General features: G+C 36.2%; 2 protein-coding genes across 5 annotated transcripts in view; one reads left to right on the top strand and one right to left on the bottom strand.

The window, feature by feature from the left end:
- Nucleotides 1-15,023, bottom strand: part of MRPL22 (mitochondrial ribosomal protein L22) — a 35,869-nt gene extending 20,846 nt beyond the window's left edge. For 2 of the 3 annotated variants that reach the window (XM_074291895.1, XM_074291896.1), the window contains exons 1-3: nucleotides 14,917-15,023; nucleotides 14,782-14,830; nucleotides 6,602-6,737 (exon numbers count right to left, since the gene is read on the bottom strand). In XM_074291895.1, coding sequence (XP_074147996.1) covers nucleotides 6,602-6,737; nucleotides 14,782-14,830; nucleotides 14,917-14,944 — 213 coding nt within the window. In that variant the 5' untranslated portion in view covers nucleotides 14,945-15,023. Of the gene's footprint in view, nucleotides 1-6,601; nucleotides 6,759-14,781; nucleotides 14,831-14,890 lie in introns of all 3 variants that reach the window. The other variant, XM_074291897.1, reaches the window with a different exon arrangement.
- Nucleotides 15,024-16,762: 1,739 nt separating this feature from the next.
- The window catches only part of GEMIN5 (gem nuclear organelle associated protein 5), a 45,857-nt gene continuing 38,729 nt past the window's right edge, over nucleotides 16,763-23,890 (top strand). The window contains exons 1-5 of one of the 2 annotated variants that reach the window (XM_074291883.1): nucleotides 16,763-17,130; nucleotides 18,615-18,775; nucleotides 19,585-19,766; nucleotides 21,739-21,890; nucleotides 22,054-22,173. In XM_074291883.1, the coding sequence (XP_074147984.1) occupies nucleotides 16,983-17,130; nucleotides 18,615-18,775; nucleotides 19,585-19,766; nucleotides 21,739-21,890; nucleotides 22,054-22,173 (763 nt within the window). In that variant the 5' untranslated portion in view covers nucleotides 16,763-16,982. Of the gene's footprint in view, nucleotides 17,173-18,614; nucleotides 18,776-19,584; nucleotides 19,767-21,738; nucleotides 21,891-22,053; nucleotides 22,174-23,890 lie in introns of both variants that reach the window. The other variant, XM_074291884.1, reaches the window with a different exon arrangement.

Genomic DNA, 23,890 nt, shown 5'->3' with positions numbered 1-23,890 from the left:
TTGGAGGATACTATATTCTTCATGGTATATAATGTTGCCTATTTAATCTATTCCCAATGTGAGCAGGTTTTCACTACGAACCTTCCACCACCCTCTAATACATCTGTGTCTGTCTATTCTTCCTCAGCAGCTCATTTATATAATATAATTACTATTTTACTTTTCTTAGGCAGTTTTGCTTTTTAGTTCAGTTTTTCTTAAAAAAAAAAAAAAATTTATTAAAGGAAGCAATTTTTTTTTAAAAAATGCTTTTAGCTAAAGGCTAAAGGAGATCTAAAGTTTCTAATCTTAAAATTGTTAATTTTAGTTTTTTATATTCTCATGTGACCAAACAGTACTTGCTTTAATGAATGTTTCTCTATCTAGAGGAACTAAGTAGGGTTATTTTTATATTTAGTTATCTAAATATGCCAGAATAAAAATAAAAATAGTAATCTTTCCTTTTTGTCAAAGATTTCATGACAAAATAATGATTTTCCTTTAGAAAGCAATATCCAGTAGTCTAGAAGATGTCAATTAACCAATATTAATAAATGGTGTCATGTACTAGGGACTATGCTAGGTTCTTGGGCTAAAAATACAATAAATAAAGCAATCTCCACTCCCTGTTATCCTAACAGGGCAACAAAGATATCTATAAGTATATGCAGAATAAATGTAAAGAAATATTAAGTAGTTAAATATTGGAGCAGGTTAAGAAAGTGCTCAAGAAGTTAACAGCAATTAGGGAAGGCTGCATGTGGAAGGGAGTGCTTGAAGAAAAACTGGGGCAGAAGTCAGAAGGGGATCAGCGTGAACAAAGACATGGGAGGAACATTTATCCATGGCAATAGTGCTCACTAAATGCTTTTTGAGTGTTTAATTTCCTTTTTTCTTTTGGAAAATGCTTGCTAATGAAGATAAAGTTGATGATTCCAAAGAACTTTCCTAAACATACTAGGCTCCACTGGAAATTTCAAATGGTTTAGAAGTAGCAGTGGTCTTCTCTCAAGAGGACAGTCTTTTAATACTAACTGTATTTCCTTTCAGTTACAACAGAAGCTGACAGACTAAAAACTGTGGCAATAACCTAATTATATTTTCAGAAATAAAGTATCCTGGGGAGCAGGATAGAGGGAAAAGAGAACTGTCATGACTACTAATATTAGTCCAAAAAAATTAATTCACTAAATGCAATTCTTTATATGGAAATGTTTCTATTCCTAATTTCTTTTGGTGTGCTGCCTTTGAACCTGCAGTATATATGATTTTCTTAGTATTAATTTAAATACCATAATCCTAGAAGGAGTATGAAGAAGAGATCAAGGGCCAAGAAGATGGGGGAACAGTTATTTACTCATCCTGTTCAAAAGTCAAAAGGGAAAGGTCAACATTTATTTAAAAAAGAAAAAGTGATAACTTTTTTTTAAGACTTCAAATGAGGAAAACTTGAATAGTTTAAGGCATAATACACTGAACTGGAGGAATATCTGAATTAGAGATTAGTCTGAAAGGCAAATCTGAAGTGTTAAATAATTTATTAAGTTGAAAAACTTTTTAAAGAAACATATTTGATTAATTTTTACACACACAAAATTAGTAAGCACTAGGAAAAGTGTTACACAGAATAAGTTCTAAGACTATCTTAGGAGATTTGCTTTAATGAATAGGCATTTAATAGCTTTTTTTTTTAATGAACTGACTTCAGATTTCATTTGTATGAAGAACTTTACCAATGAAAGTCAGCACATTCTCTATCTTAAAGAGTATCACAGAGAACCAAGAAATTAAGAATTATGAATTTTTCTAAGGGTTACATAGCCAGTGTCAGAGGCAAGACCTACACTCAGGTTTTTCTGGTTTCGAGGTGCTATACTGTACCAGGCCATGCATTTCTCAAATTGATAAGAGTGATTGTCTATAAGTAAATAGGTTGCTTTAAAAACCACTGAAACTACTTGAAAAAGTCACAGGATAAACTGATAATTCTTCCATTAATTTTGTTTATGAAGGTAATTTGCAAAGTAATTACTTTTTTTAAAATAAAAAGCATATTAATAAACTGCAGACAAAACATAGTCCAAATTATCAAAAATTCCCAATTAGTGGAAACAATGACATATTAATGTGTTTGCATAATTTTTAAAAAGCCATAAAAAGAAGCGATCTACAAAGGAATGAAAGCACAGATGAAAAAGGATCTATTAAGTAGTTACTATGTGTTAAATACTGAGTATACAAATATAAAAATCCAGATGGTCCCTGATTTCAAGGAGGTCACACTGTAATTGGGAAAAACAGCTGCAAATAATAAAGGCCTATTGGAAAATGACTGAATAAGTTGTAGTATATGAATGCAATGGAATATTACTGTTCTATAAGAAATTATTAGAAGCCTGATTTCAGAAATGCCTAGAAAGACAAACAAGAACTGATGTTAAATAAATCGAGCAGAACCCAGAAAATATTGTACAACACAATTATTTGATGATCATTTGTGATGGAGTTGATTCTTTTCAACAATGAGGTGATTCAAGGCAATTCCAATAGACTTGTAATGGAAAGTGCCATCCGCATTCAGAGAGAGGACTCTGGAGATTGAACATGAATCAAAGCATAGCATTTTCACCTTGCTATTATTGCTGTTTGCTTGAGTTTTCTCTTTCAATCAAGGAGGAAAACTGGAACATAAAATTTTGCAAAGTTGAATGTTGAAAACTACCTTTGAATGAGGAAGGAAGGAAAGGAAGAAGGGAGGAAGGAAAGGAAGGAGAAAAGGAGGGAGGAAAGAAGGGAGGAAGGAAGGGAAGAAAGGAGGAAAGGAGGAAGGGAGGAAGGGAGGACAGAGGCAAAACCCAGGAATCTTAAAGTATATGTATGAATCAAATGATACTGCTCAAGGGTATAGAGGCAAGAAAGATATTAAGATCAGAGAATCTTAGGACTTAGTAACAAGGCAAATGATAAAGTCAAGTGGTCCTCCATGTCACCAAAAGAATTAGAGCAGGTGAATTTCATCTAAGTTGTATTAGCAGCCATGTTTCTTCTCCACTGTTAGCCTGAATGGGACCTGGGTAACCTGGAACCAGTGCATCAGGGGAGGAGGTAGCTAGATAATGGAGAAGGATACTCTCAGTGGCAAATGAACACAAATGACCTAGGTAAATATACATGCCTTGGATATTGGCATTATTTAAACTGCATATACACATCCTAGTTAAAAATGTTAAAGTATAGAAAATGGAAACCAACAAAAAGTGGGAATGTAAACATTTTCATATAAAACATTATATTTAACCTTTTTCTTTTCCTCTTCACATTAATGAAATATGTGACTAAGTTGCTTACTGTTACTTGTATAAAAACTAGGGAAATGTTTAATAAATATCATAGGACCTAATTACAAAATCAAGACTAGCGAAAATACTTTCAGATTGAGAAAGTGACTGTTTGTCCATAGCTATGCAAAAGTACTGCAAATCATACAACTCAGTGAGAAAATTATACCCCAAAATAAATTAGGCAATTGGATAGTAGTATCAATCTTTTTCAGCCCAATAAGATAAAAGTAGATCCATTACAAGCAATAATTTATTCCATGGCATTTAAACAAAAAAAAAAAAAAAAAAAAAAAAAGATTAAAGAATTTTCCAGTATAAGGTGTCAGAATTTGATATTAGAGTTGTACCTCATTCATTCTGCAAAATCTAACCCATTCATCAAAATCAAATTGCTCTAGAGATCCAAAACGAAACAAAATCTATATTTCTTTTCTCAAATAGTTATTATATAAGGAGTATGGACAATGCCAAAAAAGTCAAAAGAAATCATTTCAATCAACTCACTCTGTCCATAACAACTGGTATTATTCTCATTTGTAAGTGTTAAATAGAGGACCTGCTATGAATTTTCTTAATTTTACTATTTAGGATGTTTAACTAAAAATAAATAAATGAATGAATGAATGAAACCAGAGACCACAGTTAAAAATACACTTTACTGACAAACCTTATGCTTGCTAAGTATTATACTATTTCATATCTAATAGTTACATTACTTAATAGTTTATCTATTTCCAGTTAAAGTCTCAATTGTGAAACCTAAAATGAAAAATAAATAAAAATGGGTGATTTAGAGAACAGTATTCAGATTAAAACATTTCAGTAATGCTTTTTCTTTTGTAACTTGATATTTGGTCACTAAGTTATGATATATTTCTAATGGCACAAATTGTGAAAAGACTATTGAGTACATTTAAACACAAAAAAGAAAGTGAACAGGTCATATAGCAAGAGAGTGACCCACCCATAGCCATAAGATGTTAAAGGAAGGCCATTAGCACACTGGGTAGATCTTCCATAAGAAATTCTGAGTAAATCACAGACAAGCATCAAAGAGAAAGAGAAACACTGGATTTAGAACCAGAACACCTGGGTTCAAATCTAGTGCAAGACTCTACCATTGTGACTTTGGTCAAGTCACTTAACCTCTTTGGGCTTAAGTCTCCTCAAGTGTAGGATGAGGGCATTAGATTCAATGTCGACTGAGGTTTCTCTCAATTCTAAATCTTTTGGGTGGCACAGAGTTAGAAATTATCTTCATGAAAAAAATATGAATCCATCAAAGTACAGTATCACCCTATAAAAGGAGCTTTCAACCTGAGGTTATGGAAGAAATCTTGCTTTTAAGGATAAAATTAAATAAAAGAAGTTATAAAGATATCTATTAACAAGAAGTCTTTTTTTTTTTTTTGCTTTCCACAAAAAGTACATAGCAAGAGGTTTTATTAATCAATATCACAGAATCAGAGTTAAAAGAGACCCAAAGGCCCATGTCAAAGGAGTTCCCTTTAAGAACTATTTCTTCAATGGATATTTGAGTGAAAGAGGAGATAATGAGGGAATATGTATAAGTGATGCTTCCATCCATAAAGAGACAAGAAGAAAGAATTCTTGGTACAAGGCCCCAATCTTTTCAGTGAAATATAAGACAAGGTTTATGATTGATAATGTTGGGGTGAGAGGTGTAAAAAGAGATGAAAAGATGACACTATGGAAAGTGTGGAACAGCAAATCAATTAGGATGGAAGAGAATTTTACATTTTTGCAGTGAGATCCAGTTGAGATTAGATTACATAATTTGTAGTAGACCCATTTAGAATGATTTCATGATGTCTTCTAGTTCTATTCAGCAACATAATTTTTTTTTAAATTCTAAACACTATATTTTAAGAAATAATAAGCTAAAACTACCCAGATCTATTAGGATGAAAACGTAAAGTGAAGCTACAAAGAAGTCAATAATCACCTCCTAAAAAAACTCCAAAAGGAAGTCACAGAAATCAGGAAGTCAATGTCAAAATCCAGAGCTCCCATGTCAAAGAGAAAAGTGCAACTTTCTAGGGAAAAAAAAAAGCATTTAAACTACCATAATTCACAGCTAGGATTACACAAGACCTTAAAGCTTCTGCTAAAAATCAGAAGAAATCTTGGAATAAAATATACCAAAAGTCAAAAAAAGTTTACAATCAAGAGTAACATAACTGAAAAACAAAATCCTATAGGGGGAAAACAGAACTGTAATGAACCAGGTCTCAAACATTTCTAATAAAAGAAAAAAAAAAAAAAACTAGAGCTGAGTAGAACTTTGAAATACAAGCATAATGAAATACAAACAATTTCTGTGCTATTAAAAAGTGATGAAAGAGATCCTTTCAGAGAATCCTGGGGAACATGTACTAAAATAGTGAACTGAGCAAAATTAAAATTTTATCAATATAGTAGAAGTATCACTATAAGGAAGAATGTCATTGTAAAGAAAAACAACTTTGAAAAACTTAACTACTCTGATGAAAACAATGACCAAACATATCTCCAAAGGACCTGTGCCTTAAAGGTATGATATCCAACTCCTGACAGAAGTGAACTTGTGGTGAAGGACACATATGGTTTTTGATAAGGTTAATTTTTTTGTTCAGCTTGAGTATGTATATTTATTTTAAGGAATTTTTCTTCTCATTTTTAATGGGAGAGAATATTAGAAAGAAGAGAGAGGTTAACAATAGTGATGCTTTAAAAAAAAGAGAGGGCTACTAAAAGACTTTTTAAGACACATATAAATATAAAAGTAAGCAGTATGAAATGGAAATCCATGGTTTTATTCATGATTTTTTTTGTATGTTCTATTATGTATAAAAAAAATGTTCTTTTGAGAAGCAGTGAGAGATAAAATTTCAAAATAAAATAAAATAAAATTTTAAAGTAGTTACACGAGGATTTCTCGCAAAGTTTCTCAAGTTAAGATGAAGTGGGGGCTGACATACAATGTATTAATGAACTATGATTAGGACATTTTTGGCTTTGATTCATGTTTCATTCATTCTATAATTATAATAAACACACAAATGTATATATACAGTTTTTTAAAATCAAGCTGTAAATACAGACTGTAAAAAATGTCAAAGCAGAAAAAAAATTAAATTTTCACCCATTACAGGATCTTGCCAATTACAAGATAATGCAAATTAGAATAATTTTTAACACAACTAATTACTTTACTGATAATCACTTAAAAGTCACATAGTGTTATCAAATTTAAAAGATGGCTTTATCTACAAACTTACTGCAGGTCTCCGAGGCTCTCCTGGCAGCTGTGGAGGATAAACTTTTTTATTCTTCTTCTCCCATCTCCTTGAGATATCAAGGGAAGCACTCGTGTGAATATGTGACAAAGGCAAAACATTTTGTGATGAGAGCAACCTATCAAAAAAACCAGGAAAGCTTTTAGACCTTTAACCGTTAGGAATCCTCTGTTGTATTAGTTTGATTATAAGAAAAAACAATTTAAGGACACACATAAACACAACAATTATGGAACAGTAAAACTTTCTAAATGGCTAAAATGAGCTTAATATATTTTAAACAAATCTCTTTCCTCCCTCTGACTTCAATACTTCTGTCAGTGGCACAACCATGTTTGTTACTTTGGTGTCATCTATGATTCTTCATCCTTTCTCACTTCCCAAATCTAGTCCAAATCTTGTCCAATCTATTTCCACAATATCTTTTCTTTCTTTTGTATTTCTACTGATTGAATGTAAACTCCTTGGGAGTATAAGTTGTTTCAATTAAGTTTATATGTATTCCTAGAACATAGCTCAATACCTGACAGAGTATATGCTTAATAAATGCTACTTATCCCCCTAGTTGTTTAAAAAAAATAATAATAACCTTGCATTTAAAAGACTTTAAGATCCATATCCTAAAAGTTTACAAATTAGCCTGGCAATAGAACCTTCCTGCTTTCTGAGACCTGTTCATCACCATAGACTGTTCAATTGGTCAATTGAAAAACTCATGAAATAAGTTTAAAAATGTAATGGACATTAGTCCTCTACAGCCAATGAAGTGGCACTGTAGTAGGAAAATCAGCCAGAGAATACTAAAGAGCATGCTATTTTTAGCTTTATAAACATTAAGTTACCTATTGATCATTCAAATATAAGATCCTCATTCATTGATCAATCAGTAGCTATGCTATTTGAGGCACCCTAATAATAAACTCTGACATTCTCATTTAAAATGAGGTTTTACAACCATGTAGAAAGACATGCCTCTTGGAGAGGCAAATAAAGGAGATGGTGAAATTGGTTTTCTCTTGTACACAAAAAGAACAAGAAGAAATATAACTTTACAGGATGCTTAGTCATTTTGTGTTACAGTGCTTATGACAAACATTTGCAAAAAGATTACCACAAAGATAAAGACAGTCTATACACCAATATTTGTAGCAGAGGATAAGAAGGTAGAGAATGTCTAGGGATATAGATTGACTTGACCCTTTAAATCAATCAACATATATTTTAATAATAAGTAATTTCAGTGGCAAAGGATATGTCAGTTAAAAAATACACTGGAGGGGCAGCTAGGTGGAGCAGTGGATAGAGCACCAGCCCTGAATTCAGGAGGACCCTAGTTCAAATGTGATGTCAGACACTTAACACTTCCTAGCTGTGTGACCCTGGGCAAGTCACTTAACCCCAGCCTCAAAAAAAAAAAAAAAAAAAAAAAATACACTGGAATACAAGCTTCAAAGTTGAAAACAAAAAGCGGAAAAAAAAAAAAAAAAAGGTTTCTAGACTATACAGAAAGAAGCCCAATCTCTCTTTTTGAGACGAGTTGGGAAATGCTAGATATGTTAAGTGCCAAAAAGCATCACATATACAAAAAATTATTATCTATTAACAAATAGGAAACAACTATTGCTAAACAATTAATTATTGGCCTCGGGGCTCATTTTTGATTTGGCTCATTTTGATTTGTAAAGTCAAACTGCTGACTTAAAAATAAAGGCAAATCAATAACAAATTGCAAAGGTAACTGAAAAGTTATTTCTTAACACTAAGTACAATGCTTTGTATATGATAAAGCTTAATGAATGTTTATTGGTTTGTTTTTAAATAATCTACACACATTCAATATACTCTCAATGAAAGTTTGAGAACAGAATGGATGGGCAACTTTCACAAACAATATTCTAGATCAGAATACATCTTCATAGTCACACCTGACCAAAAAGTGTAGAGAAAACAAGAATCCTTTTTTTTTCTTCTTTTTTTTTTAAGTAATAAAAAAAGCATTTGGTATAGGAAGATGTTACAATGGATAAAGAGCTTGACTTAAGTCACAAATATGAAATCAAATTCTGTCTCACACCTTAGTTTTATGACCCTCAGCAAGTCATTTAATTCCTCTCAGCTTCAGTTTCCTAGTCAGTAAAATAGAGATAATAATAGAACCTACCTCCCAAGATTATTTTAAGAATGAAGTGAGATATTATATGTAAAGCACTGTGAGTATACTCCAAGGCTCTAACATGGGTTCTCCTCTGTTTTCTCTATCACTTTCTTGGAGACCTCATGAGCTCGCAGGGGTTCAATTATGCATTATCTCCATATAATCCTCCTACAACACCCTCTATCTGAGCTCTAGACCAACATCACTATCTATTAGGCCTACAGAACTTGATAGCACAAGCATCTTAAACTCAATGTCTAAAACAAAATTCACCTTCCCCCTAAAAACCTCACCTTTCTTCCCAATTTCTCATGAAGAATTGTTCTCATGAGAATCAATATTTGATATCTTGGTGTCATTCTTAATGCCTTATTCTTCTCCCTGATCCCATAAATTCAAACAGTTGCCATGTCTCATAATAAACTCTACCCCTACAACATTTCTTGTACCTTCCAAACAATCCACTCACATGGCCAACCTCTTCACTTTTCACTTAGATCACTGCAATGATCTTAGATCACTGTAATGTTCTGTTTCTCTAAATTGTAATCATTCTCTGGGAGGAGGTTTCTTGGGGAGCTTCTGGGTGCAGCCTTAGTTTCAGTTCAGTTCCAATAATGCCAAAATGCAGCCAGGAGTTAAAGTTGAGATCCTTTATTGTGTCCTTCAAATTCCTGAATCTTTTCCTATGCCTGCTTAGCTTTAACAGAGGCCTGTCTCTCTCCTTGGTTCCTGAAAGCTCTTGTCATAATGTCTCCAGCCATCTTCAGCCTCTCCTCCTCCCAGCACAAAAGGAAGTTGGAATGAATCAGACTCTGCCTCTGAGAGTGGGATTGTGGGTTACAGTAGGCTTGTGGGGGGCTCCCGGAAGTCAATCCTAGTTCTGAATCTCCCAAAGTCCCTGAAGTTCTCTCCTTCACTGAATCCTACTCTAAATCTCCTCCCAGAGAGTGGGCTTTTATATGCTCTCTAAAGGTGTGAGTTTAATATGTGGACCAATGAGAGAACTCTTTTAAAGGTGTAAACTCCTTTAAAGGTTTGAACTCCTTTAAAGGTGTGAACTAAGTATATAAGTACCTTGTAAGAATCCTAACATAATGCTATTCTAATTGCTTTCCCCAATCCAGTCTCATTATTTCTAAAGGGCAGGACTGGCCATGTCATTCCTCTCCTCAATAAATTCCAGTGAATTTATATTACCTTTAGGATCAAATGCAAACTCTTCTGCCTTTTAAAACTCTTCATGAGGGGCAGCTAGATGACGAAGTAAATATAATACCAGCCATAGAATCCCTAGTTTCCTTCCTCTTATAAGAGGCCTTTCTGGATTCCCTCACCAACTCCAGATGTTTTAAGTGTCTTCTTACCAAATTTAGACTTTCTATATGCTTACATTAGTATATGTTGTTTCTATTGATAGAATGAAACCAAGAACTACTTCATCTTCGTAACTTCAATACCTATCAATCCTAATCCATAATTTTACAGATAGGGAAACTGAGACACAGAGATAGGATATGAATGCTCCAGACTTGACTCTCCATTACTCCAGTTACTTCTCTATATGTTGTCTTGGTCCTCTTATCCACTTTTAAGGATTCAATTATGATCACTATAAGTGACTCCCAAATGTATATTATAATCTGCCCTAATATTTCTCTTAAACATCAGTTCTACATGACCAGTGTCTGTGGAAAAAAGCTTTATCTGCTGAAAATTTCACTGTTTCTGTTTAAAACCTAATTGTCCTTCATTCTTTTTTCTTCATTATCCCAATATCCAACCAGTTATCAAGCCTTGCCAATTCAATCTTTATAACACCTCTTGCATCTATGTAATTTTCACATTAGTATGCCCAAATACCCCTGTAGAGGTTCTCATTGCCCCTCACCTGAACAGTTACAAAAGCTTCCTAAATGGTCTCTCTGATTTATTCTCTCTCTTCCACAATCCATTCTTTACAAAAATACTTAAATAATCTTCCTCAGCAAAGAAATGACAGTGACACTCTCTTGCTCAAAATCCTTCATTTACAATCATTTTCCAGGGATAAAACTAAATATCTCTTGGCTAGCATAATGGTCCTCCATAATCTGGCTCCAATCAATCTTCTCAACTTTTTAATGCATCACTTTTTCTTTGGGGCCAGGCCTGCCTGGGGCAAACCCCAAAAGTTCAGAATTAAGATTGAAATTAAATGTGACAACAGATCTCATTTTCTCCATCAGACTGCCTCTACTATTATTTTTTCTCTCTTATCATCAGCTATTTCCTATCTGTTGCCTCCTCTATTCCCATCTACAAAAACATCCATGTCTTCTCCATCTTTAAAAAAAAAAGTTCACATTTGATTCTACCATTTAGGTCATCCTAGAGTCCTATTCTTCATGGCTAAAATTCTTTTAAAAAATCATCTACACACAGTGCCTTCACTTCCTTTCCTTTCACTCTATTCCAAATACTCTTTAACCTTATTTTTTGACTTCATCACTTAACTGACACTACTCTACCCAAAATTACCAATAATCTCTTAATCAACAAATTTAATGGACTTTTCACAACTCACATCTTTTCACTCCTATGACCTTTACAATGTTGATCATCTTCTTTCTGGCTTTAAATACTGTTAGAAGAAAAACTCTGAATGGACCAAACAAGTAAGAACAATTTTAAATATGAAGTTAAGTGATGAACATTGTGTCTGTTGTGTAAGGACTAATCTAGCTAAATTTCAGTAGGCTCATCTTCAAAAAGTACACAACCAAATGATTAAAGTTTTTGGATATAACATCATACAAAGAATACATTGTGACTATTATTTGTTGACTATTTTTACAAGTATTCGATTCAGTATAAAATGAACTGCAACCAACAAGGTAGAAGTTGCATATGTTAAGTTTTTAAGAGAGTCCTAAAAAGATATAACAAGCATCACTGTGTTCTGTAGTCTGATTACTAATAGTAAGGGAATCATGAAAGAGAATAAATATGCTCACAAAGCAACTGTATTTCCACTATCATGGACACTTCTAGTAGAGTTACAATTCCTTGTAAATAATAAAGTCTCCTAGGTGCTATCAATTGTGGAAGACATAGTGCTATATTAAACACCAAGATATGCAAAACCTCCTAAATAAAATCCTTCATCAGATGGCTCTGGAGGCGAAAAGTAAGGCAGGTCACCTTGTACAGCTCTCCCTCCTAAATACTATTCATTTAAATGTCATGGCATCACCTCCCCTGATGTCATAGTCCTTTTCCAGAAGGAAGGACAAACAAAAACCTCTGCAAGTAAAGCTGGTCTGGAATTGGTCATTTGATTTCAGACTCCCTCTCTCCCTTCTTTCCAATTTTCTTCCCTCCTTCCTTCCCTCTCTTCTTCCTTCTTTCCCTCCTTCTTTCCTCCCTCCCTATATGATACATATGGTACCATACCTTTATCTACAAATACTGTTAAACCTCTGAACCTCTCAAGGTATCTTGGAGTTTACTGGCTAGATTTCTTCCTTAAAGATCATGCCTTAAACCAAAAACAATCTAATTCTAATTGGTCCTGGGCCAAGCCTCAAGAGGTCATTGTTTGGGTCCTGACAGACTCATACTGAATATAAACAGCAGTCATTTCTGTTTAAGCCAGAAACTCTGAGGGTCTTCCCCTCCCAGATTAATTTATCTACTTATTTATTTGGATTTCTTTGAACTACTTGAAAGAGACTCAGCCTCAATTGCTAAGTAGTCTTAATCACAAAATGGGTGTAGCCTCTGAGATCTATGAAGACTTTAGTTTTCAAGGGCTTCTTCCATTTCATTCAGTACCATCTCCAGTCATCTTGATCTACATTTGGCCACAGAACCCTGATGGCTCTGGAGGGGAAAGTGAGACAAGGTGACCTTGCACAGCCCTCCTTCAGTCAAATCCAACTCACATGAATATCATAGTATCAACCTCCTGATATCATGGTCCCCTTTGGGAAGGAAAGACAAAAAACAACAATCACTCAAAAGAATTTGTTCTAACACTCAAAAAACCCAATTGGATGCAGAATGCCTATAATGAAATAATAAGAAATAAGCAGCTTGGATTACATTTGGAAAATTGAACATTTTCAATGGACCTAAGCATCTCTCTGAAGAAAACAACAAAAAAGTCTTTTCAACACCAATATTGCTCTGGTGATACTTATGTGGCTAAAAATGATACTATCACACACAATACATGAAAACTACTACAAATCACCCAGAATGCTAAGAAGAAAAAAGTAAGCTGTAGCACATAAATCAACAGTAAATTAATTCCAAAATGGCATAAGATCAGATAAAGAAAAAGAGTTGAGGAAATCACACGGGAAGAGTGGGTTACACCAAATGTTAAATGGGCCCTCTATGAGAGATTCATGGAGGGCCATGGACAAGAATGACACAGAATGAAAAAGACATGAAAGGGGTTACACTTCGTAAAAAGTACCTATAAGTATAAGAAGACACATCCACAAAAGTCAGGAATATGTTATGCTTATTAAGGTACAGCAAGGAGAGAGGGAAAGTGTGAATTTCAATCTTGGTAAAAAGTAATGGTAAAGGTACCACTGAAATCACTGAAGTAATCCTTTTTAGAGATGAACACAGTTAATCACTTGAACTTCTACAGTTACTATCCCAACCACATTTTCTTTTAAATTAAAGCAAAAATTTGCCTAAGTTCCCAGTGAAATTAATATTGGCCTTAAGCCATACTCAGAATAATACTGAGCTATTACCCACATCAAGGTGGAAAATTTTTGCTTCAAATTTGCTTCTGATAATATTTAAAAGTATGCTTAATTTGCACCAAATAAAAGAGCAATCTCCTCACCTCAACTAAAAGCTAAACCAGAATAACTCTGTGACTAAGTCATTGAATGCCTTCGTTTTTCCATCCAAAAATTAGGGATCCTAACAGCATCTAAGTCAAAGAAGAACAAAGGAGACAAGATATGTAAAACTTTAAAAGTGATACACAAATGCTATTCTCACTTCAAATCCAACAACTGTGTTTCTAGATTTGCTTCCACTTGTCGCTATCCACACTAATTCAGGCTGGGATCCCAATACAACTGAATGAATAATCATAAACTGTATCCACTGTTCATAATCGGTATTTCTAAAACGGACAGCACTGTGCTAGTACAAAAAATAAGAAAACAAACAACAATTCCATGGGATCTCATGAAGTACAAAACCACCTGATGAATCACAGTCTTGAAGGAATTAAGGGTTCTGACAGGCAGATGAGGAAGGAATGTATTCTAGAAAAGAGGGATTTCTACTGTCCTTACCAAGTAAACCTTGAACACAACTTTTTCACTACTGTGACCTAATTGTTATTGAGATCTCTTCAATTAAAGCAAAATATATCCCTTTCCTCAAGTCTTGATATCAGCGTACAGACAAAGCCCCTCCCAGTTCCAATAACTGGATTCATCTAGAATTCCATGTAAAGCGACCAGACAGAGTCGGGAGATGTAGGTTCTATCTGCAGGCCTACCAATAACCTTGGGCGAGTAATGTTAGCCTTCTGGGCCTCAATTTCCCCACCCGTATAATGCGGAGAGTTTAGGGGTCACACGTGACCCCTAAAGTGCCTTCTGGAGCTGACCACTGCCAGGGGTTCTCAGACTACCCAGGCCTGATGCGGCCCGCTGAGGACGTTTACGACAGTGTGAGGTTTTGTTTTTACTCTAGTTCGACCCTCCCAAGTCTGAGGGACAGTGAACTGGCCCCTATTTACAAAGTTTGAGGACCGCTGGAACGCTCGGACATCTTTAGTACTATGTTCCAAGCACTCCCGGGAGAACGTCAAGTACTCCCTGGAAGCGTATTTCATTTGGGTGTTTTGCGGGGTGCTTCATCAAGTGATACTAATTGACCGAACCGCAAGGAGACATTCTGGGTTCCAGGCTCTGCGAAGCCCCGCCATTCCACATTCTCAGGGGTACGGCCATGTCAAGCCCTGACATTCCAGACTCACCCCGAACCACACGACCCGAGGTTCCTTACACTCCTCAGCCAAGACAAACCTGTAAAACAAACAGAATCCATCACCTCAGATGGGCTCTGGGTCCAAATCCTGGTCCCACTCCTGCTTCCAAACCCGACCACTAACCTAAGTCTCTCAGCACGACAGCCGCCATCTTCCAGCTTCGCTGTACGGTAGTCGCTAAGGCTCAAACTCCGTAGCCAGCAGAGCGCATGTGCGCCTGTCGGTTCTTCCGGCAGTGAGGGGCTCCCACGTGGTCTTCTGAAAACTGAAGCACTGAGTTCGGAAGAAGTACCTCACGTGCCTGACTGAGGTCGGCTGATTAATAAAAAGTTCCTCCAAGACACCGGAATTTGAAGTTTCATATAGAATTTCCACCCTCCGCTATAGATATAGCGCTACTCCTAGAGTCAGGAAAACGAGAGCTCAAATGTACCTGGGAGGCTTAGCGAGTCACTTAACTCTCTGTTACCTCCTTCCTAAAATCCAGCCGGACAAATATTTGTTAAATACCAATAATGTGCCAGAAACTGGGCTTAACGCTGAGAATACTGTTAATGAAATGAAAAACGGCTCTTATCTTCAACCAACTGACAATCTAAAGGGGGCAGGAAATGATTGGGGAAGGGAGTAACAGCCACAGGGAGCACCTGGCTCCCGGGAACTTGTTCCACAGACTTGAACCGGCTAGGCAGCAGATGCAAAATGAAGTTCAGTGAAAAGAGTATGATTAATAATGAAACCTACCTTCCAGGGTCGTGGTGAATTAACTGTTAACATTTGTAAATTGCTTTTCAAACTTTAAAACAGATTTTGATACTATTACTATTTAATTAGTTGAAAACAAAGATAAATGGAAACTCATTAGCAGAGGTCTTCTGAAGGATTATTGGCTCTGAAAGTCCTTCAATTACCAGAAGACTTCAAGGCCAGAGCAGCAGAAAGTCAAACAAACTCTAAACTGAGTCTTAGTTTTTTAAAGCTAGTAAGTTATCGTGATCCTGATCTGAACTAAAATTTATGCGTGTGAGAAAAAAAGATAAACTATCAAAGAGCGATCTCCATTCTCGCTATCCTCTTCCATATTACAAATTATTTCCAAGCTCTGATCTATGTTAAGTATTTGTTCTGGTCTAGACCTGTAATTTAAATACTCTATGGAACTTCTTCCACCCATACAAGTTAGTAACCATTGGTTTATGATTTCTACAAACTTCTCCCCCTTAGCAGCCTCTAGAAACCATAAATATCTCAACCTTTCCCACTCCCTCTGGAGCATCTAAGAACTTTTACCTCTCTACCTCACTTGTGCAAGCCCTCCTCAAGACAATAGACACAAGTTGTGATCATGTTGTTTCATTCTGGGGCCTTTTTTGTACCGAGGGCTTCTATCTATCTATCCATCAATATGTTTGTGATCACTGGGGTCCAGCAGCTCGGAACTCCCCAAGTACTAGAAATCTAGATCTCCCTAGGTTTTCTGAGCATCAGCTGAGATAAGTGATGGTAAATACACTACATAAATGTTAGCTAGGAACATAGACTACGTTGCAAAGTTTTGCTTTCTATTTCTTTTCTGCCCTTATCTATCACCAATACCTAACACCAACTACGAATGCGATTTGTGCTCATTAAATCCAAACTGATCCAGGCGGACATTTGTGCTGGAGAAAAGTTGTGACAACTTAGAGGTACTGCAAGGCGCATACTAATAAGACCAGGGCAACCTTTTAATTAGCATTGTTTTGGAAGGTAAGAAAGATGAACTAAAGACACCGATTAGCACAGAAAACTAACTCCTAAAGAATCATAATAAATAACTGTCGCCTTATGTGAATAGCTTTTGAAGGAAAAATTCCTCTCTGAAATCAAAAAGAAGTGGACAGCAATTAAGAAACCTCTTCTCCCAAGGATTTTTTAGCGGTCGGAGAACGCGTTTTCTGCAGTCTGGCCCTCTGCACGAACCGTAGGAGAAGGAATAACGGAGGGAGGGTGTGAGAAACATGAGGGGGGCGGGGCCGGAGGAGTTTGCTCTCTTTTCTTTGCGACAGGAGCCGCAGAGCGACACCGCCTTCGCCGCCGGCCGGAGCTAACGGCCTGAGAGAGCGTGGTGTCCACGCCGCTGCTGCCGCCGCCGCCGCTGCCGCTCCCGCTCCTGCCTCCGCTGCTGTCTCCTCCCCGGCCTCGCAGCCATGGGCCCCGAGCCGCGGATGCTTACGCCCTCCCCCAACTGGTACTGCTCCCGCTCCAGCGACGCGGGCCCAGGGGGGCTGTTCGGGTTCGCCGCGAGGAACTCGGTCTACCTGCTCCAGATCGGCCAGGGCCAGAGTCCCTTCCACGGTAACCGCCCCGGCCCTAGTCCTGCGCGCCCAGCCCCAGCTGGTCCCTGTCCTCCTCCGGCCCGGGGACTGCCCGCCTCCGGAACCGCCCGGCGTGGCTCCTGCCCTGGGGGCTGTCTTCTGAACTTCTCAACCCGAGGCCAGGAACTTGTGCCGTAGTTTTGCTTTTCATAATAATTCCAATTTCCCTAGCTGGTTGTATAACCCCCTGAAATCTCTTGTGCGTTGTTTTATTATGCATTGAAAAGTGATCCCCAGACTTTATCAGCCACGGCTGTGACAACCAAAAAGTCTTAAGAATCAGGCCAATGGATAGAATGCAGGCCTGGGAGTCAGGAAGAGAAATCCAAATCTTTCCTCAGATATTAAACATTGTGCATACCCTGGGCAGGCGGGTCCTTTAACTGCCCTCAACTGCAGTTTCCTCATCTGCAAAATAGTAACAATTGCATCTACCGCCTTGTGAGAACCCAGTGAGGTAATGTGGTAGCTATCATTCTGCATTGGCCTTGTGAGATGCATGAATGAATGAATACACTGTCAGTGTACTGGCATTTGGTAAGCATCGCTCTTCCCACAGTGCCTGTCCATGAGGAGTCAGCCATTATGCACAGCATTCCAAAAGTTGAGTGTGTTTTTAAGGCTTTTGGAACACCCGGTATTGTTCTATGAATGAAGCTCTCTGAAATAGAGTTACTAAGGCATAGCAGATAGAGTCACTGGACTTGAGTCAGGAAATGGGTGAAAACTTGCTTCAGATTCATATGTGACCTGCAAAGTCACCATAAGTTTGTTTTTGTAGCATCTGATACAGTGGTTTTCAGTAAGACAGTGCATAAAGCATTTTGCAAACCTTAAAGTTTTGACGATGGGGTCAAACCAGAAAGACAGGAAGGCACTCTTAATCTTAAAGAGAAAATATAGAGGACTCTGAGGTTCATGGGTGCATGAAGTTATGCTTCCTTTCATATTTTTCATATTTTTATCATTGTAAATGTCCATCCCAGTGAAGAGATACAATGAACCCACTTTGAGTAACTCTTCTGTCTTCTTGTGCTCGCCCAAGGTCTTAATATAGTGGAATGAGCCCTAAGTTAAAATTTTGACTGTATTACTTCATCTTTGTGACCTTAGACAAATCACTTAAGCCATCTGAACTTGAGTTTCCTCATCTGAAAAATAAGTAGGCTGGACTAGATCATCTCCAAGGATCCTTCAGCCAGAATAAGAAAAGGTGACTACCACTGATGATTAGAAACGTTTAAAAAAAAATTCTTGAGGCCCATATACATTTAATGTGCTTGATATGTCTCATTTATAAGGCACATCATATCTTTAAACCTATCCCAATATGAAGCTTCTCTTCAATAAGGTTATAAAATAGAGTGTTTAATCAAGGTTGTCCTAGATGTTTATTTTGGTCATTAGCACTAATTCTAGTATGGCATTTTTAAGCTGGAGTTTGTTTTTTTTTTTTTCTTTTAGTGCTAGGAGAGTTGGTAGGACATACAGAAAGGGTTTCTGGCTTCTCATTTTCTCACCATGTGGGTCAGAACAACTTCTGTGCCAGTAGCTCTGATGATGGAACAGTGAAAATCTGGGATGTGGACACAAGAACAGTTGTGACAGAACACACACTCCATCAGGTAATGTAATCTAACACTGTTTCTCAGTGTAAATTTTTCATAATGAAAGCTTACAGTTCTTTAGAGACCATGGTTCAAATCCTGCTTCTAACAATTAGCTGTTGGAGTCTTCCTGATTCTAAACTCATTTCCTCATTCATAAAATGGGGAATTAAGATGAAGTAGTAACTGTCACAAGTTTTTTTGTAAAGTACAAATGAGAGAATATATATGGCATTTAATAAATTACAAGCATTATATAAGTGGAAGTTATTGTATATCCTTTTACAATCTCATTTGTCTGTTTCTGCTGACATTCTTATTATTATTTAACTTTTTATTGTATTAGGATCTCATTTTCCTTGCTCTGAGATTTTAGGAACTCATTTGTCATTTTAGAAGGGCTGCCACAAACTTGTTCAATTATAAAAAAAGGGTTGCCTAAATTAAAGGTGTGAGACATGTGGTCCATAAAACCACATCCAGCCCACTTCTGGATACACTCACTTTTGAGTACACCCAAATTACACTAAAATGTAATTCCTATCTAGTTTGTCTTTAATTAAAAAAAAAAAATGCTACCATAAGACTTTTTTCCTTTTAAAAGTACTTTCTTTTTGAGAGAGAAAAGAAGGGAAGATAGAACCAATAAATCTTACTCAGCAGTAAAGTTGTGTGGAAAATTATTTAAAAGTAGTTAGAATTGATCTGTGGATTTTTCTGACCAGCCTCTTTATTTATCCTTCATTTGTTCACTATAACTTCTTCAATTTCTTTCATCAAGTTATTTAGCTAATAAGCTTCTAAATTATTATTTTTTTTCTTTAAAGAATACAATATCAGCATTGCATTGGTCACCTAAAGTAAAGGATCTAATTGTATCAGGGGATGAAAAGGGAATAGTCATTTGTTATTGGAATAACAGAAATGACAGCCAGCACTTCTTCCCAGAACCCAGGACAATCTTTTGCATTACTTGTTCACCTCATCACGAAGATTTAGTGGCCATTGGGTATGTGATATTATATTTTGGGGAAGAATTGGGGGTAAGAGCAATAACTTGTTTTTATTTGAAAGCTTAGTTGCTTTGGTTCTTTATTAAGATTATTCTTTTTTCATCAAATCTCAAAAATGTTAGAGGCAATCCTCTGAATCAACCTTTGGCCCCAGTGGATGAGTCCTTTTTAAAGTATGCTGGAAAATTGGTCATCTATCCTTGGCTTAATCTTTTTTGTATTAAGGACTTCTTTTGGCAAACTGGTGAAGTCTTTGGACCATTCTCAAAATTTTTATAAATTACAGTGGAAGCCCATCATATTGAAATAAAATGGTCCTTTTTTTTTTTTTTTTTTTTTTAGAACTTGGTGAACACCACATTAGGAATCTGTGCAATAAGGAGGAACTTTCTATTGCATTATTGAAGAACTTTGTTGTTAAAAAAAATTCTTTCATTTTCAAATTTCTCTCAGCCATGGTAAAGTTTGAAATATTTTTCAAATAGAAGAATTAAGTATAGTATAGGGAAGGAATATTGGACTTGGAGGCAGAACACTCAGGTTCATGGTCCAGCTTTCCTACTTAGTAGATGAAATAACTTAGTTCGGGGTCACATAACTCTTGGTTTCATTTACTTTCATAAGACAAGACACTTGGACTACTGGATTGCCAGAGTCTCTTCCAGCTCTATTGTGGGATTCTTGGGATTTAACCAATTAAAATTTAATATCATATATTGGTTCCTCCTGCCTCTCTCCTTCCAGTGGGAGTAGTTTCAGACAAAGAATAGCAAGTACATGTATGATGTATGATGGACCTCATTATGTTAGCCATCACAACTAAATTATAAAAGGAACTATTACGTTTATATCCTAAGGCAATATTTTAACCTAACTACAGACAGACATTGAGGGGAAACAGTTTTCTGATCTTCTGATTGCTTCCTCACTTGAACTAGCTTTCCCACAGAATATACTAACACAGAGAGAACAGACATCTAGAGACCTTATGTGACCTGAGACCTATCTGCCTCTTTCTTCAATATATGTCACCATTCTCTTTCAGAATGATGGGGGAAGGGAAGGGTAAGAAGGAGAGAGACTAATTTACAGATACTACCAGGAGAAACTCTGCTTTTCCTTGATTTCATGTACTTAGCTGAAGGCAAGGTTGAAAGATATTCTTATACCCTACTTTTGCAGTCCATCTGCATTTCTTATGACAGTAAAGATTTTATACCACTTCTTGCCTGTAATTCATTGTTAATGACATGCTGTAGTCTACTCAGACCTACATGTGTGTCTCTCTTTGGATTCTCTGTAGTTTTTTTTTTTTTTTTTTTTTTTTTTTTTTCTATGATTGTGGTTTCTGTAATTAGCATCTATCCTAGGGTGATATTGGTATTACATGGGTTTGTGTATGAAGGAGCATCTTAGGATCATTGAAAGCAAATAGGTTCCCAAAGGCAGCCTACCCCATACTCTTCCTCCAGTTCTCAGCCAAGTTCATTGTTCATCTACAATTTTTTTTTTTTTTTTTTTTTTTTTTGAGGCTGGGGTTAAGTGACTTGCCCAGGGTCACACAGCTAGGACGTGTTAAGTGTCTGAGACCAAATTTGAACTCGGGTCCTCCTGAATTCAATGCTAGTGCTCTATCCACTGCGCCACTTAGCTGCCCCATCGTCTACAAATTTTTAAAAAAGAAATGTCTCTAGGCCTGTTTGATGAATGATTTTCTTTCTTTCTTTTTTTGTTGTTGTTAATGCTAAGAACATGATTGTGTGGGATAGTTTCTGTTAAGAAATCAGGAAATTATATTGATGGGAAGCAATAAAATTGATGTTTTAATTTGTTTCTTTTGGTTAAGCAAAAAGAAAAAAAAAATCCTGTCTTTCAGATTGTTAGAAAATTGTTTTTTTCCAGGTCTGAAGATTGATATTAAGTCTTTTTCTTCTGTTCGATCATTGTGCGGAATCCTTTATTTTCCAGTTATAAGGATGGCATGGTGGTTGTAATTGACATCAGTAGGAAAGGAGATATTCTTCACAGGCTGAGAGGTCATGATGATGAAATTCATTCTATTGCATGGTGTCCATTACTTGGTGAAGAATGTTTAACCATTCGTCCAGAAGAGAATTCAGGTAGACACAAGGGATGGGTGCAGGTCATAGCTGCATGTTGTCAAGATGGTAACCTCTAGGCTTTTATGTATTGTTTAAAAAAAAAAAAAAATCCACTTCCCGGAAAAGAAATTGGATTTTTGCTTGAAATTAAAATTTAAAATAGGGCATTATATCTTCCCAGATGAACATGAAATTCCTAATGGAAAAGTTGTACAGCAGACCCCAGTAACAAAAGGCTGCTACTTAGCTACTGGAAGCAAAGATCAAACAATACGAATCTGGAGCTGCTCCAGAGGCCGAGGTAAGGTTTCTGCTTGTGAAACAGTATTTCATCAACTAAGTCAATATCTGTCTCCCCCATATCATCTAATTCTACCCTCTGTCACCTAAAAAAAAATAAAACTAATTGCTTCCCAATTTCACAGACTTTTAGACAATCCCACTTTTACCCCAATTCATCCCTTCTCTATACTAAACATCCAGCATGCATCAACTGATTTTTGTGTGATAGAATCTCAATGTCTATTGGCCACCCAGGCACATTCTTTATACTCATTCATAAATGTGAGGTTAAAAACTGATTATTATTATAGCACTAGATATTTTCTGAGGTTCCTTCAAACTCTTATTCTATAACTATATCAGATGTTTTTTGTAGAGATCAGAGTTCTGCAAGAACTCATTATAATTGTTGAAATTGCTTCTCTTAAAATCACTTGAGCTTTAAATTCCATATCACACAAAGCATCAATATTGAATTTCCAGTGAAATTCCTAGAACTTGTTAAAACAAACTGCTCTTAAACCATACTTTTTCCATTCTATATTTGACATCATTTTTTAAAATTCAGATTTCAGATATGACATTGATATCATTAAATTTTAGCATCTTAATAGGTTTTGCCTGTTAAGATCTTTTTGGATCTACATTCTGTTGTTCAATCTGTTAGCTTTTTTCCCTAATTTTTTTTTTAACCTGCACATTTGATAAGCATTTCATCTTTTTTCCAAAATATTTATAGCAGTTTTAAATAATATGGAGCCAAGTATAGAACCCTAAAGCATTGCACTAGAAACCTGAAAAATTGACAATTGAACCCTTAATGACTTCTGCTAAATTCACAAAACTACCCTTGCCAATTTCCAAATGTTCACTAATAAGTAATCCCTTTAATAGTGCATAATGGAATTTTTCAGTAAATTCAAGTCAGTTTCATATATACAGATTCCAGTTTTCATTTTTAAAAATCAGGGCAACATTTAGCTTTCAGCCAGTACAGTGGTATACTTCACCTACTTAGCACAATCGTCTTGGCAAGATTTGGTTATCACAACTGCCAGATACTTCTGTAATCTGAAGTATAAAACAGGGACTACTGAAGGGTAGCACATTGTTCTCAAACTGTTTTCTTAAAGTATCCCAATTTTGTTCTTTCCTTTGTAGCCCCAAGATGACTTTTCATGGAGAAAACATAAACAAATAAGAATTTAGCATTTCTACCTCTGAATATGTCTCATTCTCTGGTTAAGGATACTTTTATTTCCCTTTCATAATGTTGCCTCTTCAGGCTTATTACTTTCTGAATGCATGTGAAATGTTAGAATTAGAAGAAACTCACACCTACCTGAATCATGAATGTTTTTTGCAATGTTGACTGAAAAGGAGATTTCCTATTCTTCCTCCCCTAGGATTAGCTACTCCTCCAGTGAGAGATCTATTTCCAGATGAATGTTGTTCCAATTACACTCTTGCCTTTCCCTTTCCCTACCCCTCTATTTACAGCTAAAATGATACGATCTCAAGGCAGCTAGGTAGCGCAGTGGATAGAGTACCAGCCTTGAATTCAGGAGGACCTGAGTTCAAATCTGGTCTCAGACACTTAACACTTTGTAGCTGTGTGACCCTGGGCAAGTCACTTAACCCCAGCCTCAGAAGAAAAAAAAACAACAACAACAAAAAAATGATACGATCTCTATTCTTTAAATTTCAATTTGGGGAGGTGAGGAAAAGGGGGGAGG

Source organism: Sminthopsis crassicaudata, chromosome 2 (assembly GCF_048593235.1).
Source record: "Sminthopsis crassicaudata isolate SCR6 chromosome 2, ASM4859323v1, whole genome shotgun sequence".
Classification (NCBI taxonomy): Eukaryota; Metazoa; Chordata; class Mammalia; order Dasyuromorphia; family Dasyuridae; genus Sminthopsis; species Sminthopsis crassicaudata.
This window is presented reverse-complemented; position numbering and strand designations above follow the sequence as displayed.